Source organism: Cladophialophora yegresii, assembly GCF_000585515.1.
Source record: "Cladophialophora yegresii CBS 114405 chromosome Unknown aczIN-supercont1.2, whole genome shotgun sequence".
Lineage (NCBI taxonomy): Eukaryota > Fungi > Ascomycota > Eurotiomycetes > Chaetothyriales > Herpotrichiellaceae > Cladophialophora > Cladophialophora yegresii.
This window is the reverse complement of record NW_006913046.1, coordinates 3,586,247-3,603,847: the sequence shown is the minus strand read 5'-3', so window position 1 is coordinate 3,603,847 and position 17,601 is coordinate 3,586,247. Positions and strand designations below refer to the sequence as shown.

The window sequence follows — 17,601 nt, the reverse complement described above, 5'->3', positions numbered from 1 at the left end:
TTATACAAGTACACGTAGCCTGTGTACCGAAGGCGCGGTTGACGCCAGAGACCACTATTCCACTCCCGAAGCGCCATCGCTCGCTAAGGCAGAAACCGAAGCCAACAACCACAATATCGTTACCTCGTAACAAGCATATTAAGCCATCTGACGACTCTTCTTCCCAAGTCCACTACTTGGCGGCGAATCTCGACCTCGCTCTCAAGTTCGCACCCCATTGCCACAGGACAAAGACACCAATAATGCCACCCACGGTCAACCCACCAAGCAAGCTGACACCACGGCCGACACCCAGGTTGTGGAATAACGGACGGGAGAAGTGGATCGCCGCCGCAGCAATTGACGACCGGGCGAAGTCGTTGCCAGCGAAAAGCGAGGCCGCGTATTGAGGATACGTCAGGTTGATGTACAGGAAGATGCACTGGAAGAGGATGAAGATGCCGATGGTGAAGACGACCACGCCCAGCTGAAACAAGAGTTAGCATTGCTCCATCCAAAAGGAGAATGATATCGAACTTACAGTAGGCACGATCCAATGGATCTTTGGCGAACTGTCACCTGTCCATGCGAACCAGAAAAGACCAATAGGCAGCAGGAATGTCGCAGGAAGAGCTGGTATCAGCCGTCTCTCTGGTTCTCCCAGGCCCCTTGTCCGGACTTCCGGCTCGAAGACCCAGTATAGGTAGGCCACGTAACATGCGATGGCGATGCTGACGCCAACAGAGATGGACAAGAAGATCAGCCCGATCTCTCCCAGGTTCATTCCATACCCACGCGTGGCCTTGCCTGGGTTGCCGTTTGCGTAGACCAGCGGGAATACCTCGAAGAAGGAGTAGAAGATACTGTACATCAATGCCGTGTAGAGCGAGGTGAACAAGACAGCCGGGTCGAGAATGTTGATCTGAGCAGGCCGCCACAGATTGCCGACCACAACTTCATTCACCGTCAATTTCTCTTGGTCAATCTCACCCTGGGACTTGAGGTTGGTATTGCCAGTCAATTTTCGGAGGCGTGCAGCGCGGCGGAGCAGGATGTTGGCCGAGGACGTCTCGGGAAGCAGGAACAAGAGGGAGATGTACACCGGGCCTGCAAGCCAGAGAATCTCCCACAGTGACCAGTGCCAGTTCGTGGCGGGGACAGAGAAGCCGCTGATAATCGGGCCGAGAGCAGGTCCCGCTGTAGCGAAGGCTGCCCATCCGGTCAGGAAATAAGGGAGCTTGAGTAGTGAGTAAATATCGCCAATCGACGCGCCGCCAGTCGCGAGACAAGGACTGCCGAAGAAGCCTTGCAGAAATCGCAGAACGATGAGGCCGGGGAAGCTGCTGACAAGGGCGGTGGGAATGCAGAGGGCCACAAAGATGCCCAAGGTAAGCATATAAGGGGGATTTCGTCCAATGACAGGGATCTCGGACAAGGGAGACCATATCAGAGGCCCGATACCATAACCGAGAACGTACATCGACAGACCCAGCGCGGCGACGTTCGGGGAGATGCCCATTTTCTCGACAAGGTACGGTTCCGAGGGCGTGAATATGGCTGAGCCCATGTAGACAGCCAGGGTATAGAGGTAGATCTGCAACACGACGATCGATTTCTTGCCTCGCGACCAGTTCTGCGGGTTTTCCGGGTCGTCTGTTGCGTACCAGTCCACCAAAATGACACCATCCGAGGTGACCTGAGGTGCGATGGCCCTGCTGGGCTGAGCCTTGAGCGTCTCTTGTCGCGTTGCGTTCGTGTAGGCTTGCTCCAAGTCGGCGCGCGTGTTGACTTGACTGAGCTCTGGCCTCGTCATGATCTTCGAAAGCGTACGGTCTGACGGTGCCATAGACTCCCGATCAGCGGCGGTCCTGGCTTTATCGAGACTGCCAGCGTCGTCAGAGTCGTCGTCGAGTTTCTTTTCTAGGTCCTCTGGTATGAGTTCTCTGGGTTGTGCCTGGGGTACCGTTCTCGACTTGTCGAACCGCTGATAAGTGTCGCGTAGAACATAGCCGGCTTGCTCTTCGGGGTATTGTAGGTATTTGTTCTTGGTGATGTACCGGATGATCTGGCCCACAGGGGCATCCCGGAGAATCGTGGACATGGTCAGTGGTGCTTAGGAGTGGCCTATAGATGGAGCAGTGGTTGGTCTTCACGACGGTGTGGTGTTGAAACACCAAGATAGTTGTATGAATAGGAGTCCGTTTGATGTGATGAGGGGGTCAGAGGAGATGGGTCTCAGGAGGGTGCCTATTATACATCTTACCGTACAGAGGCTCTGGAATCCCAGAGCAGCATCAACACGGAATCATTGTGCATTGTTGGATCGAGCCATGACTCCTCCAGCCGACATACGGGCTTTGCAAGCATGCATGTCGCGCGATCTCCGCCGCCCAGGTTCTGAATAATCACCAATGCAGAATGGAACAGGCAAGGCGCAGAAGATGGGACCCGGCCTTAAGCTAGAAGTTTCGTTCACGCATAGAGGGCGGGGATGGTTCAGCCGTGACTCTTCGTAAACCCAGGCCATTGGAGGACGGACCAACGAACGACGTGTTGCGCGAAATTCTTTCCCACGACAGCAACACAGGTGGATATACGCCAGATTCGACCGAAGACAGGAGGAAGAAAAGATGGCCCGCCGGAAAGTCCGTAACGCGCGAGAAAAATGGCGAATGAGGAAGCATGGACAAACGAAGTGTCGCCCGTAACGCCGTTGTGACGGTCAAACACCGTCGAGGCAATGACGACGGCCAAGACGTGAGGAAGTTTTGTAAGCAAGCCACCGAAGTGGTGGAACGAGGACGAATGGCCGCTCCACCGTCTCATACGAGTAGCAGGACATGCTTACTCAACAATCACGACGGTGTTCGTGCAAGCAGGGAGGGAAAAGAATATCCGGCTCCAGAGGATGTGGCTAACCCTCCCGAATGCATCTTTGGTCACAAAACTGTTTCTATGCGTCAAGCTCCAGGTCCTGCCGGTACGTACCATTTAGCCATTTTCGAACCCAGCCCAGGAGCTGGAAGGTTCGCTCGCGGGCTCAATAAGAGAGACTACAATCCGGGATTACAATAAGCAATGCTATACTTTGAGAGCCACCTTAGTCCACGCTACAATCCGTAAGTGCAGCTGGCTCAAGAGGACCAAAGCGCATGAAGTACTTACCCGATCCGGCTACCGAACTTGTATCTACTTATGCAGCTGAGTCACCAGCCGGCCAGCCTCTCTGTGACACTCGAGCATGAACGGGTCTCGGGTCGGAAGCCATGCTGCAGGGTCTCAAGGGTCTGGCCCTGGAGTCCGATGCCTGTGGCTATCCCCAAAGCGCCAATCTAGCCATAACAATGTACGTACTGATGCTGCTGACTCGGCTTGCCGGCCCCATTTGCTGGCATGCAGACGGCAGGATCGACCTGCGTGAAGCGCAGATCTGGTTGGCCACACCCTGTTGCCTTCACGACGATTCGCTCGAGGTCGGCATACCCGGAATGAAGAAGGGAGGAAGTCGTGTGTTGTGATACAGAGCTCGGTTGCAGCCTGAGACTAGACCCAAGTGTGTCCGAAATATGCAGTATCCAATACCTATTGACAAGAACGCTCGGCGCCCAAGCCCAATACAGCATTATCCCAGTCCAACGCCTCTCGCCCCTCTGGTTGATATCCTCAGAGACAGTCCATCCATGACATTTTCTAGACTCTGCCATACCCGCGCTGAACTCCGCATTGCCGATACGACAAAGGAAGAGACACCCAAGACCAGGAAGCATTCTCGCTCTGGATCCTTCCCGACTGCGCCTTGCCGGTTCCTGTCCCTGCAGCACCTGCCTACTCCTGTCGGGGAGTGGCATCCGAACATTGACCTTGCGCCTTGATGTTTTCACGGAAGACGGTTTGTGCAAACAGGGTCTTGGGCTTTGCGTTCCTGTATTGTGTTTTGTATCAGCTATTGCTCGTGCTGGCGCCAGGCAAAATTCGTGGAGCAACTCAATTCACGTACTTGAACCTCTTGCCCTTGATTTCACTCAGCTTCTTGGTCGTCGGGCTTCGAATTGCATCCGAGGGTGAGATGTATGTCTGGCTTGCACCACTCTGATCTTGCACCTGTGTGCTTGTTCGGGTCTGTGGTGGCTCAAATCTAGGCATGGCTGCCTTCTGGTCGAGAAGTGAGAGCTTGCCCGAAGATGTTTCCTTTGTGGGTGAGAAGGTGTTGGGAGATTTCTCTGTGAGAGGGCCACTCGAGGTGTCTTTCGTTGGAGACATTGTTTGCGCACACTGGCAGGGATACAAAAATGGTTGAGATAAAAGACCTCGAGGCTCGTTTCGGACTGCGCTAGAATTGTCTGTGGCTTACGATATCGCTCGGACGGGACAAGATGCACGATGTTATGTCGCAGTCGTAGCCAGAAATTCCAGTGCACTTGGTGTGCGCAGCCAGTGGTGGACCAGGTACCAGGCACCAGAGTGTGGCGCCTAGGTAGTGGAGAGAATGTTTAGGCTGACGTCATAGCCAGATCGTGAGTCGTTTCCAGGCAACCACCTGCCGCCATGTGTTTCAGTCTCGCCTCTTTTGCGCTTCACTGCGCCCAAAGCCAAAGTGCATGCTTGTGATCAGGACAAATCTTCAGGTAGTTTCCCACTCAGTTAGTCCTCGTCCACCACGGCAACCTCATTGTCTTCTTCCTCATCTTTGGTGTACAAGAAAAACTGCACAAAGATGGCCATGTCCAGCAACAGCGTCCCCAGACTACCCGCGATCCAACTAGCATTCACCGCAATATACCTCAAATACAAAGTCTTCGCTTCACCCGGCGCACAGTGGCCCGGCTTGTGGCAAACAGGCGAATATGCAAAAATGGACATATCATACGTCAAATTGCCAATGCAGGCGAATAGGAAAAACAGTAACGAGACGCCCTCGGTGCTTTTGCGCTTGTAGTTGAGGAGCAACTGCGGGACCCGTGACCCTAGGTAGAGCACTGCGCAGAGATACCCAAAGACTTGGCCGAGGATGTCAAACTCCAGCGGTTCAGGCTCGTCTTGCTTGACGTGGTGTCGGGTCCTCTGTTGCCCGATCCACCAACCAAAGACTCCTGCTGCGCAGACAAGGAGAATGGCAAAGGCGTTCCATAGGGTCGTCTGAAGTGCGCTGGTCGGCCTGGCGCTGCTGATGGCAGGTATTTCATTCGCCTTGGGAGGATCGATAAGGGGAGTTGCCGGTGACAGATGAGTACCGTCCACGGACAGATGTCGTTGCCATTGCGATATCGATGTTGATTCTGCCCCCGTATGTGGCTGCGTCGCCGAATCAGTCTGGAGTAGAGGCCGCGTCTCTGCATCTCCATTCGATGAAGGCTTGGGTTTGACTTTGTCCGTCAAGGTAAAGCCTCGATAGTAGAACACCTGGCCCAAGAGCACGATATCTGCCAGCGTGTAATAGATTGCCAGGATGATCATGGTCGGCAGGACCCTTTGCAGGATAGCTCCCAAAATGTTGAAGACATCGCCGGCTAGCCACACCACGATGAAGACGACGGATAGTCCTTCGGCCGAGCCTCTCCGGAAGTTCTCGATAATCTGAGGCGAGAAGACGACGACCCAGCACGCGATGGAGATGGAGCCGCAAATGCCGGACAGAGCCTCGATGTCGAGCGAGATACCTTGCTGCGGTGGAAACATGACGGGTGAAAAGTCCTCCCTGTGAGATATAGATCTGGAGATCAAGCTTGAAATCAGGAGAAATGGGCTACGGCAACTCGATTTGTGGGAAAAGAAGCCTCCAAGAAGAGTCGCACTGGTGGATGACGTGCGTGGTGAGGAGAAATCTCTGCAACCTTGACACATCAAATCTGGGGAAGCATCTCAGTCTCTCCGCCTCAAGATTCATTCTAAGCTCAACCCAGTAACAATTCGCGTGCGCCCTTATGCAAGGTACGACAACTGCTACGGAGTACGGAGTAGTCCGGTCAAAGTTGCGTGCCGTGGGATTTGTCCATCAACGTGATCATCGATTTGCATTCCTTAGCCCCGAGCCATCGTTACTACTCGTACTCTATCTCAGGACCCATGGAGAAATGCTCGGTCGAGCAAAGTCATTCACCATTATATCCTTCGGTTCAATGCCATGTGTAGACCGAGTGGCCGTTGCTTTAGCCGAAACGTCCACCTGAATGCTTTTTCACATTCAATTTCTCAATTCTTCGTAAAGCATCTTCCGCATCCGAACCACTCCCCGGAACATGTCACGACAACCATGAACGGTCATGCTGTAGTCATTACTTCCTTTTGCCGGCACAGTTAAAAAACGCCATGAAACCGCCGCCGCCCGACCTTCCGCTATCTTCGCTATGCGGCTTTTCTTTGTTTATTGAAGGCGCCTTTTCGTCGTCGCCAAGTTCAATAGTGCTCACATCCTTCGTCTTTTCAAGCCACTGGATGTTCTGCTGTGCGCTGATGCCCAGGCCAGCTTCTGCATTTGTTCCAGGCTCCGACAACCACTGTTTTAACTCTTTCGTGGTGGCCTCGCTCGCTGGATTGGCTTGCATCTTGCTCCATGTATTGAAGAGATGGTCTAGAAACGGTCAGTCACTTAGATCATCGCGGGCACGAACCCGTTGAGCCTACCATATTCCGCCACAACCTTCCGCAGTTCTCGCAATATTCGAGTTTTGGCCAACATCTTCTCCGAAACACTTCCAGACGATGTGGGGTTTTCTAGCTTCTCGAGCTCCTGTTCCAGCTGCGAGATCTCGTCTTGCAAGGACAAAAGTAATCTCGCGTGAACGTCATCGAATCTCCGTAGCACGATCGTATTCTTTTCTGTCATGAAAGACGCCACCCTTTCATGGTCAAAGGGCCGAAACGAAGGGGTGGTTGAAGGTACTGGTTCTTCGGTGGGAAGCTGCGGCAGCCTGCGTGACGCATTATCGCGGGTAGAGGGTCTTCGACCATGCATATGAGCCTCAGGTGGTAGCTCGGGGAGTGGTGTCGTTGGTGCAGGCGTCGGGAGCTGTGATTCGTAAATTGTGGATCTCGGGGTCGTCGCACGAGAGTCGGTGGATTTTCTAGACTTGTTGCGTACCGAAGGCTGCTTTGGAATAAGCTCGGCATCGTCTGAGCTCGAATTCCGTTGAGACCGCAACGAAACATTAGAGGGGTGTGAGTGAAGCGCACGCTGGCGCCGTTCGGACGCTGTAGACTTTGCAGCGTGAAGCCTTGGAGACGGATCCGGATACTGGGCAAGCTCAAAGGGTGGTAATCTAGGGGAAGGGAGAGGTTGAGTTGAAGTGAAAGTCGTAGATGCACCTGGTGTGCTCGGCACCAAGCGTGGTGACTCCTGAGGTGTATGAGGCAGGCTAGGTACTAGAGATGGCCTCCCTGGAGTAGTAGGGGTGGCTGGTGCCATCGGCTTCCGGTTGTATTTGGACGTTGGTGGGAGCATTATGCTCCGTTTCGCGGAGATCATAGACGAACGAATGGACATCTGTTCCATAGGCTGGCTTTGTCGACTGGATGCTCGGTCATCTGTCACGCTTGCATTCTCATTATCTTCAATGCTGGGCGTGCTACCCATGTCACGGTGTGTGTCTGTGCCGCCCGAGATCTTCTCTTCGTTCGACCCTGCTGTGGTCGAGGTTATCTGACGATTGTGGCCCCTTGACGCGTCTCGAGGGTACTGGACGTGGCTCGGTATGCTCGGTAACGGCTCGATATTCTCTAGAGCGCTCTGCGACCTCGAGTCGGAATCTGAAGCGACACTCTCGGGAGCCATAGAGCTCTTTGAGTAGGCATGAGAAAAGCCAGGTCGCGGTTTGGGTGAGTTGGGCTGCAGCGGGAACAGGGAGAAGCTTGCGGGAGGTTGAGGTTGGAACACTTCCTTCTCCGCCGGCGACAACTGTGGTTTGTATGCTGTGCCATGCAGAACCGGAATCCAATTGGGATCATGAATATCAACTGGTGTCGAAGTGTTGTAGTATGACCGTCGCCCTGTGGGCAACTCGATGGGGCCTACTGCGGCCGCCATTGTTCAATATGCTGGGTCGTCTTTACTGTTGCAAAATATCAAGTCAATGCTACGAGCAGGTCGTCCGGGGAGTATCCAAAGCCGAGAATTCCGTGCTGTGAGTTCGCGTACGAGTCGGCGCCGGCCATCCTATGCTGAAAGGGTCAAGAACATGGACGCGAAAGGCGAGGAACTTCCACGCAGACATCGTTAGCAAGCGAGAAGGTAAGCGTATTTCTCACGGGGAGAGTGCTCCAACAGAGCACGAGCTCAGCCGACAGGGAGCGAGAAAGACCAACCCATGCCGTTTCTGCCACGGCCGCCAGGAAGGAGTCCACCTTTACCTCTAGCCATGACGCTGGGCTGAAGCCACAGGGGCGGAAAGGGAAGTCTAGCAACGGGCGATCACCTCAGGATCCTCGCCCCAAGCCCAGCGATACCGCATCTGGACAAGTTCTGCGACAAGATTGAGTCGGACGCCGGACCGTTGAGTTGTGAAGATCTCAGAGCGGGCTGGCGTACTGTGTAGCCTCATCAAGGGTCAAGCACAGGGATGGCAACACAGTCGCCGAACAGCGAACAGCACTAAAAAGAACATTTCGCTCGGTGCGTCAGGCCGAGGGCCCCACTCCAATCACAGGCCTGGGTCCTGTTGGGTGCCTTCCTGTTGGGTACCCGTGCCTGGGCTAGTCCCCTTTCGGTCAGCGCAACCTGGGCAAGCTCGCGGGCCACGGCGGGCCTGACGGCTGCTCCTGCGCGTCCAAATTAGAAAACCCCGAATCCTTGCTGAAGATTGCCAGACCTGGAACAAGCGATATTGTCCTTGCTGAGGGGCTTGCATATTCCATGGACAACGAAATTTGATTTTAGGTTATGTACGGAGTACTGTACAGTATTTGCGTCCTGGTTCTGAAGATCTGATGAGCCGGCACGACAGGTGGTGCTAAAAGATTGACAGTCAACGGACGACTTGACACTGATCTGCACGTGTGATAAAGTTGACAGGTGAAGCAACGCCCCCAGCATCCAGCATCCAGCATCCAGACTCTTACACAGTAAGTATGCCTGGAGTTACTCCGGCAGGAAGCCCCCGTTGATGTCCTAAACGAGCTAAGCCTCGCCGTGGGCGTCGTGGCTGGACGGCTCTTCCGCGTTGGTGCGTCTCTTTCAAATTGGCCTTGTCCCCATCATGACCGTCGAGTCGGGACTCAGTTTGCGACACACGTACGGAGTACAGTAGAGAGCTCAACCGAACAAAATCGCACAGTAGTGGGCGAAGCATGCCTGCCCAAGTCAACCGGGTCCAAATCTTTTGTGGCAGTGCAGAGGATCGCAGCGTTTATCCGCCAGTTGCTGGTCCTTCAGCAATAGATGAAGCATCATTGTCGCTCGGCAGGGCAGCTTATCTATCTTTTCAGCGGTTCTAATCTTGATCGCGAGGCAATCTGATATAGTCGTCGATCGACATATCTCTCTAAGGACTGCCCTTCTGACACGCGAACTCCTCGCCAAATCCTCTGTCTGTGACCACGCGATGTCATGTCCATCGTCACGGATGCTCTGCCATTCCCGCATCGTCCCCGCCTGCTGAATGCTGGGCAGAGATCATGAATTGTTCGATAGAGTGCTGGCTTCGGCACCGCAGTATGGCACATTCCCAAGGATCATCTGGTAGCAAGACCTCGAGGATCTGCAAGCGGCAATGCTCCGGCGGGACTTCAGCGAACAGTAGTTCTGCCTCCTTGGGGAGCTCCGACAGAGCAAAGTCGTCCGCAGAGGGATCTTGGCTGTGCAAGCCACCTTCAACCGCGGCCACCTTCCTCGCGATGTTCGCCACCAGGACTGAATCGTAGATCCCTTCTTTGCGCGGTTCCTCCTCGAGCAGTCTGATGGCGTGTACCCGGAGGTGCCGCACGCGACATTTCACGGCGACAAAATACAGTGGGGTAATCAGTCCCATGTCGCCAATCGAGTGCGGGAGCCCGTCTTCCGCTCCGAAGTATTTCTCGCGAATCTTGCTGTTTAGCGCGACTTTGCGCATCTCCAGCGCTTGCTCTAGGATATGGAGAAAGTTGGCCGTGTGGCGGTCGTATTTGAGTTCGTCGCGCTCGCAGGCCGTGTCTGCCATGATGACGGCCATGGTATGATACATGCGGAGCACGCGGCATGCAAACGCTTCCACCTTGTCCATCTGGGACTCGAGGAGAGCGAGGGTGTTGTCGTACGCAGACATCCAAGCATCGAGGTCACTCAAGATACTTTTCAACGTATCGGCTTCAAGTGGCTCAAATGAAAGATGGGTTGGCTGAGTCTGGACGTGACACTCCAGAACATCGCAGATCCGCACTAGGATCCCCTCCAAATAGTCTCTCGCCTCATGTGCATTCAGGAAGATAGACACCCCAGACACGGGCTTCAAGTCGCTGGGAACCGGCCACGCATGACACGGCCGCTGTCCAAACAAAGTCGCCTGCACGTATAGCTTTCTGAACACGCCGAGAACCCAATGATCGATGGCCTGAGCACCGAATCCGTTCGATCCAGAGAGGCTGCGGAGCGCATACTGCAAGATCCTGAGACCATGCTCCAAGTGACGTGCCGCCGACCGATACCGACTGCGGAAGTACTCGACCCAGATGAACGCGACGCACGAATAGAGCGCGATGCGTAGCGAGGTCGTATCTTGACCTTGCAAGTGCGGCCGCAAATGCCATATCGCCTTGTTATACTGGCGCAGCGCAAAGTCTTCCTCGCAGCGTCGCAGCAGAGTCTCTCCCAACGACAGTCGTAGCGGCCCCTTCTTCCCACCAAACGCTCTATCCGACCCCCTATGCGCCGAACACATGGCCAACACGCCATGCGTGACCGCCACGTCGCTCGCACAGGCCTGGAAGAACAGCGCATTACCCGCGTCGGAGAAGAAAGCGCCCGGGATCTTCCGCGCGGTCCGCCGCCAGAACCACTCGAAATGGTACCGTTCGTCCGGGTCCAGGGCGCCAGCGGCAGGGTGGACGGGCAACGGCGGCCTCGGCAGTCCAACATAGACAATAGAGGTCGTCGTGGCACATCTTGCCGTGTTGCTGCCGCCACCACCACCACCACCACCACCACCACCACCACCACCACCACCGCCACCCCAGACCCCGTACCCATCACACTTCCGCCCCGTGGACACGCAGCGTCGACAGGCTGGGCGCTCTTCTCCACACCTGACGCGGCGGATCTTGCACGTCTTGCATCCTGTTTTGGATTTCGTACGGGTTGGCCGTGGCCATGACTGCGGCATTGGCGTCGGCGTCGGCGTCGGTGCTCTGAGTGGACATGACATTATTGACGTTGGGTATACAGTACTGTCAGTGGTGCGGTATAGTGTGGTACCACAGTATGTATGTTTAGGCTGGCATGATGGGTTGATCAGCTGCAGGTTTGGTTGTAGCGCACCTGAGCGTGACTCATCAGGATCCCTCGATCATTGTGTGACTCAATTGGAGGACATGATGAATTTCAGAGGGGTCTGGGGGGAGACCCAGCTATATAGTTACGAAGGCCTATGTAAACAATACGGTATCGTACAATAGGGGGTATGGCCCAGTACACCTCTTGGTGCTGTCTGGCCAACCCTTCGGATAACCTTCCCAGTCACAGCCTCCCCTACTTAGCTTCGAAGGCCCTCCTTCGACAGTCGGGTGCTCTTCGTAGTACTCCTCAGTTATAAGGCACCTCCGAAACCCTCTGAATCCACTAAGTTGTTTATCGGAAAGGTAAGGAAAAGGTCCGTTCGTAGTGTCTGACCTGCGTAGGTAATGAGTGTGTCGTAAATATTGTTAGAAGGGAGAGAATATAGCCGTTTAGAGGGGGTAGTGTCCTGATCGTAATCGTGCTGTTTATATTATCGTTAAGTTACGAGGGTTCTTATTTATAACCCTATTTAAATAGGCCTTACTTCGATGTTAACGGTTCGTAAGTTAGCGTTTATATATATATTTATATATGTATTTAAGGGTCTAGTGAGGTCTAGGCCCTTATAAAGTAATACTATTACTTAGCTTATAAAGTAGTAAGCGATAGTAGAGTTATCGTATATATAAATAGTAGTCTTAGCGTAATGCGGCGGCGAGGGTAACGGGTATAGATATCTCCCTCTCCTCCTCTCTCTCTCTCTTACTCCTTCCTTATACACCCTTTTATTTACCTTTACCTTGCCTTTTTACCTCTTACTTAAGGCTTTTAAATACTACTCTCTTATTTTATAATTATCTCTCGGCTACCTCTATAGCTCTTAAATCCTCTTAACTAATTCTTAGTTACTACCTTATTTTATTTACTATAAGTATAAGTTGCTTCTTAAAGCCCTTTAAATCTTAACTAACTAGATCTCTTAGTATTTTCCGCTCTTATAAGAGCCGTCTTATTAGGCCTTTCTTATAAAGGTTAAAGGGTATAAGAGCTCTTATTCTAAGCTTACTCGCTTATAGCTCTTAACTATAAGTTCCGGGGTCCTGAATTCTTTCGAGATATAGCTAATTATTTTATTAAGTTAAAAAGAAATAGCTTACTAGCGAAGGGGGGTCCTATTCGCTGGCACTATTAATCTTATATTATCCGAAACTCCCTTACGAAGTAGCCTCTATAGGCTAAAGGAAATATCTTAAACTAGTTAAATGCTTTATTACCCGGTAACGAGCGTCGGCCTTTAAAGTTCTCCGGGAAGCGTTAACCTAATCGAGTAGCTAAAGATTTTTCCGCTTATCTTATTTACACCTATAGGACTGTAGAGCCCGTGCTCTATATTAATTATACGAAGGGTTTAGAACTTATTAACCCGGCCGAACTAGTCTTTCCTATATATATTTAAGCTTATAGCCGTCCGGGGGACTCTTTATCTCCCTTCTTTACTTATAGCGACTATATAATATATATTACGAGAGGTTAGCCTTATTCTCTTTATTTAGTATTCGAGCTATCTTCGTAGAAGTATTCGGCACTACTTAACTCCTCTGTTTTCTTTAAGGAAGCCTTAGATAAAGAGTATATTACCCGTAAGAGTAAGAGGCTAAAGAATCGCGAAGGCTAATTAATTACTTATACGCTATTAACCTCTAGCTGATAGGGGCTTATAAGTATATTAACTAAAGATAATCTAAGTATTATTAATATTAAGGTTCCGCGCGAGTTTAAACTAAAACCTAGAGCTAGTGAAGCCTAAAAGAATGAATTTATAAGCTGTATAATAGTAAATTTAATAAAGGTTATATAAGTAGTTCGTAGCGAGAGTGCGGATGTTAATTTAATATAGTTAGTTCAGTTTACTCTAGAGTCGGAGCGTCCGATACCCTTTATCGAGTAAGGATAACCTACTCTCTAATAACGGTAAGTTATTAACTTACCTTTAATAGGTTCTTATTCGGTCTTATTCCGCTAAAGCATCTCTTAGTAGCCTATTAATCGCGTCTTCTTTTCGTCTGCCGCTCTTAAGATACCTTCGCGTAGTCCGCGAGTATTTAGTTTTAATATACCGAGTATTATAACTTAGGATTAAAGGGCGGAGGAGGATTATTAATATAGAGTATCGGGTTACGCTCTTAATTAGGCTCGCTTAATTAAAGCGACTATAAATACTAGTTAATGTATTTAAGGGGTAAAGAAAGCTATAGAACTATATTAGCTTTAGCGTTAAAGTTAAGAGACTATTGCTTTTATAAAGAGAGTAACTCGCGGGGCTTCGCCTTAGTTCCCTTCTTCGCCCTCCGTAGCTAGTTTAAGTCGCGGTATTACGCCTAATCTTTTACTTACAGCGTTCTTTCGCCCCTCTTTTTCGGGTGCGCGCCTATTTAGTACGCCTTTAGTTTACTTAAGTAGTAATAAGAGTTTAGCTTAGCCTAGAATCGGGAGTAGTTCAGTATAAGGTTAATATAGTAATGTTAAGATATATTCTTAGTGCTGCTAGTTTATAATAGGGTTTTATATTTTAGGCTAGTAGTGCTTTCGGAAATATTTTAATCGTGCTTAAAGGGGGCTTTAATAAAGCGGTTTAGCTAAGAAGTGCCCTTTTAAAGTATATAATTCCTTTTATTTCCTTCTAAAAACCTAAAAATAAATTAAGTACCCTTATAAATTTAAGTATTATCGGAGTCTAATTATCTTCTTTTTATTATAGGCCTCGGGTTTCGTTATAAGGACCGTCTTAAGATGTATCTCTTCTAAGCGAGTAACTATCGGTCTTCCGCTAGCCTATTTATAGTTACTATAGTGCCTTACGATTATTGTATCTTTCTAGGCCTTCCCGTAGCTGGACTTATTAGCTTTATAAGGGTTTATCTTACTCTCTAAGTTAAGCCGATTATAAATAAGTCTTTCTCGGCCCTTTAATATATATACTCCGCTATAGCGAGAGGGGTTTAGTATTAGAACTACTTTATTTCGTCTCTTATAGTCCTTTATAGGCCTTTAAAAGAACTACTTCTAGCTCTTTCCTCTCCTTCGTAAGTTTCTATACCTAGTATAATAGTATTTAATAGGTAGTTTAACGACGTCTTCTCTAGTATCGGGTTTATTATTACTAAGTCTATAGGGGTATTATAGGATTTTCTAGCTATATTCTAATTTATTCGCTTAGTTATAGAGACTATATTACCCCTTTTCTCTTAAGCTCTTATCGGCTCCTTCTCTACTTTACCTAAATAACTACCGGGTCGTTACTTTTTAAATATAAGTTACTACTTACGGGGGATAGTTATAAGCTCGTTATACGATAAAGGCGTGCTATCTTATTCCAGCACCTCTAGAACTTCCTTTAATAGCCTCTTAATACTAACTATCTTCTCTTAAAGCTATTATTACTATACTAAAGTTATTACGGCTCGAATAATCTCGCCCTCTTTATTAAAAGGACGGTATTTAATAAGCCTTACCTCGTTTACGAGCTTCGGGAGAATATGCTACTTATTAGCTTCTCCTAGCTAGGCGACGAGAATATAGACGCTTAACTATAGCTTCTTCTCGATCCTAAAGGGTCTAAAGTAAGTTGCTTTAAACTTTTACCGCTGTTTATTAGTTAATAGAATATACTTTCCTACCTTTAGGCTTATTATAAGGGGGGTTAAGTAATCTCGGTGTAGCTTCTTTATATAAATACCCCTCTTAATTAGTCTTTTATTAGCCTTATACTATATAGTTTATAGAGTCTCGAGGCGTATACTAAAGTCCTAGTCTAGATTATCCTTATTAAAGTCTTCCTTATTTCTAGTTAAACGAGGTTTAATCCTATAAACGAGCTTAAAAGGAGATATCTCGGTATCGTTATAAGTATAAACACGATAAGTAAATAAGGCCGAAGGGAGTTATAAGGCCTATTCGGCTATAGGTCGGTTTATAAGCTGCTTAGTTAAGATAGATTTAAGTATATTATTAAGCCTTTTAACCTTACTATTTATTTATAAATAGTAAGGTGTCGTAATTCGATACTTTACCTTAATCCGGTTAAGGTAATATTTAATTATTCTAGATATTAAGTTAGTATTATTATTTAAAAGAAGCTCTCGGAAGGCTTTATAGTTATAGTAAATATTAAAGAGGAAGTCTACGACGGTCTCTAAGGTAGTATCTTTTATTACCTTAGCTAGCGGCTAGCTAATTACCTAGTTAATAGCTATTAGAATTTATTATTTACTATCGGGAGTTTAAGGTAGGGGTCCGATAAAGTTAATAGCCTATTTCTCGAAGGGTTATACGGCGAGCTTAACTTACGAGTAGAGTTTCTCTTATCAAGTCTTTCTCCGCTATACTATTTAGTACTCTCGATAGGTGTCTATATACTTATATATATCGTGTTATATATTTAGCTACTACTTACGGAACTTAATTATATCGTTGAGTATAGGCGGATTAAAGTAACTATAATAACGGTAATAGTACTTAATAAAATCTTTTTAGAAGGGTTTCGGAGTAAAGGGTATATATATACCTTCGATATTATAATATAGCCGATCTTCTTAAAGGACGAAGTTTTTTATATTATTATTCGTTAGGAGGTCTCGTTACCTCTTTATTAACTTTATCTCCGGGTTCCGTAAATACTATATAAGGGCTATTTCCTAAGATAGATCTTCGTTAAGGGGGTTTTCGTTATTTATAGTTACTTTAGTAGTATTTAGAGTCTTAATTTAGTCGTTGGGCGTAGGGATCTATACCTCTATCGCTAAATAAGCCTTTATAAAATTTAGTCGTCGCGAAATCGCGTCCGGTATAATTGCCTTAAAGCCTTTACGGTACTTAATATTAAGTTAGAACTTACTAAACTCGTTAAGCTACCTTACTAGTCTTTTCGAGGGGGTATAAGTCGTATTTATATACTTAAGGCTTTCGTAGTCGGTAATAATCGTGGTTTAATAGCCGTTCTAGATATATATATATTAAGTTTAAAGGGCGTGCTTAATAGCGAGGAGCTCCTTTTCCTATATAAGATAATTAAGTTTAGCCTCTTAAAGCTTCCGCCCTTTAAAGGCGATCGGATACTACTTACTATTAGGTTTAAGCTATAAGAGGACAGCTCTTAAGGCTTATTCCGAGTAGTTAGTTTCGATTCGGAAGGGTTTAGACTTATTAACTTACTAAAGGACTAGCTTCGAAGAGAGTGCTTTCTTTAGAGCGCGAAAGGCTATCTCGCACTTAATATTCTATTTTATAAGACGGAACTTCTTCTTCTAAAGGTCTATATTTACTTTAATTAGTAAGTCGGAAAGGGGTGCTACTATCTTAGCGAAGTCTCGAATATATTAATAATAGTATAAAGCTAGGCCTAGGAACTATCGTACTTTATAAATATTTTAGGGCTAGAGCTAGTCTATAATGGCCTATACTTTAGCGGGAATAAGCTTACTTTATCCGTAGTCCACGATATAGCTATAGAACTCGAGTATTAGCGCTGCTCCTTTTAACTAACCGGTAAGGGTTAGATCTTTAGTTATAATACTCGAATAGGGGTGTAGGTAATACGATACGAGATAAGGTATAGTAGACGACTAGATATAATAAGATACTTAAAGGTAGGTATAAGTAGATAATATAAGTTAGCTATAAAGGAGTGTAACTAAACTGTCTAATAACGAGCGTATATATCTCTACGATACTCTATGCGCTCTACGCGCCCTTCCTGCCCTATTCCCTAGGGCGTCCTAGGGCTAATAAGACCGGTAGGGTATATTACGTAATAAGCTATAGCTAGGCCCTACTCGTCCTGCGCTCCTTTAATATAACTAATAAACGTAGTGAGTCGCTGTTAAGCGATATATAATTAGGCTTATCGCTGGCCTCGTGTAACACCTTATATAACATTATCCCCCCCTTAATTAGGTTCTCGTCTCGAGACCTTTTCTTAGCGATAATATAAAGTCGGGGCTACGCCTAACTTTAAGTTAACTATAGTTAATAATATCTTCTCCCTCTTCCACTATTCCTAAACTTCGTAATTATACTGCTAAGCGACTTCGTTAATCCCGTAATATCCGAGCGACTGGTTTCCCTACGATAGCGCCTTATACTAATTATCTCCGTTTAAACTCGATCTATATAATGAAATACGGGGTAACCCGGTGTTCCGAATATCTCCGAAAGAATACTTAGTG

At 48.2% G+C, this 17,601-nt stretch overlaps 6 protein-coding genes across 6 annotated transcripts; all 6 read right to left on the bottom strand.

The window, feature by feature from the left end:
• Window positions 1-172: 172 nt before the first annotated feature.
• A1O7_03209 (uncharacterized protein) lies at window positions 173-2,080 on the bottom strand (the record flags this gene model as incomplete). The annotated part of the gene is made up of 2 exons (XM_007757234.1): window positions 173-466; window positions 521-2,080. 2 exons carry the CDS (start codon window positions 2,078-2,080, stop codon window positions 173-175), a joined length of 1,854 nt encoding a protein of 617 aa, XP_007755424.1.
• Window positions 2,081-3,804: 1,724 nt separating this feature from the next.
• Window positions 3,805-4,239, bottom strand: A1O7_03208 (uncharacterized protein; the record flags this gene model as incomplete). Its single annotated transcript, XM_007757233.1, has 2 exons — window positions 3,805-3,901; window positions 3,977-4,239. 2 exons carry the CDS (start codon window positions 4,237-4,239, stop codon window positions 3,805-3,807), a joined length of 360 nt encoding a protein of 119 aa, XP_007755423.1.
• Window positions 4,240-4,620: 381 nt separating this feature from the next.
• A1O7_03207 (uncharacterized protein) lies at window positions 4,621-5,655 on the bottom strand (the record flags this gene model as incomplete). The annotated part of the gene is made up of 1 exon (XM_007757232.1): window positions 4,621-5,655. The coding sequence occupies one exon, from the start codon at window positions 5,653-5,655 to the stop codon at window positions 4,621-4,623; it is 1,035 nt and encodes a 344-aa protein (XP_007755422.1).
• Window positions 5,656-6,251: 596 nt separating this feature from the next.
• A1O7_03206 (uncharacterized protein) lies at window positions 6,252-6,802 on the bottom strand (the record flags this gene model as incomplete). Its single annotated transcript, XM_007757231.1, has 2 exons — window positions 6,252-6,547; window positions 6,601-6,802. 2 exons carry the CDS (start codon window positions 6,800-6,802, stop codon window positions 6,252-6,254), a joined length of 498 nt encoding a protein of 165 aa, XP_007755421.1.
• Window positions 6,803-7,331: 529 nt separating this feature from the next.
• Window positions 7,332-7,999, bottom strand: A1O7_03205 (uncharacterized protein; the record flags this gene model as incomplete). The annotated part of the gene is made up of 2 exons (XM_007757230.1): window positions 7,332-7,484; window positions 7,508-7,999. The coding sequence occupies 2 exons, from the start codon at window positions 7,997-7,999 to the stop codon at window positions 7,332-7,334; spliced, it is 645 nt and encodes a 214-aa protein (XP_007755420.1).
• Window positions 8,000-9,527: 1,528 nt separating this feature from the next.
• Window positions 9,528-11,301, bottom strand: A1O7_03204 (uncharacterized protein; the record flags this gene model as incomplete). The annotated part of the gene is made up of 2 exons (XM_007757229.1): window positions 9,528-11,135; window positions 11,188-11,301. The coding sequence occupies 2 exons, from the start codon at window positions 11,299-11,301 to the stop codon at window positions 9,528-9,530; spliced, it is 1,722 nt and encodes a 573-aa protein (XP_007755419.1).
• Between the last annotated feature and the right edge of the window lie 6,300 nt (window positions 11,302-17,601).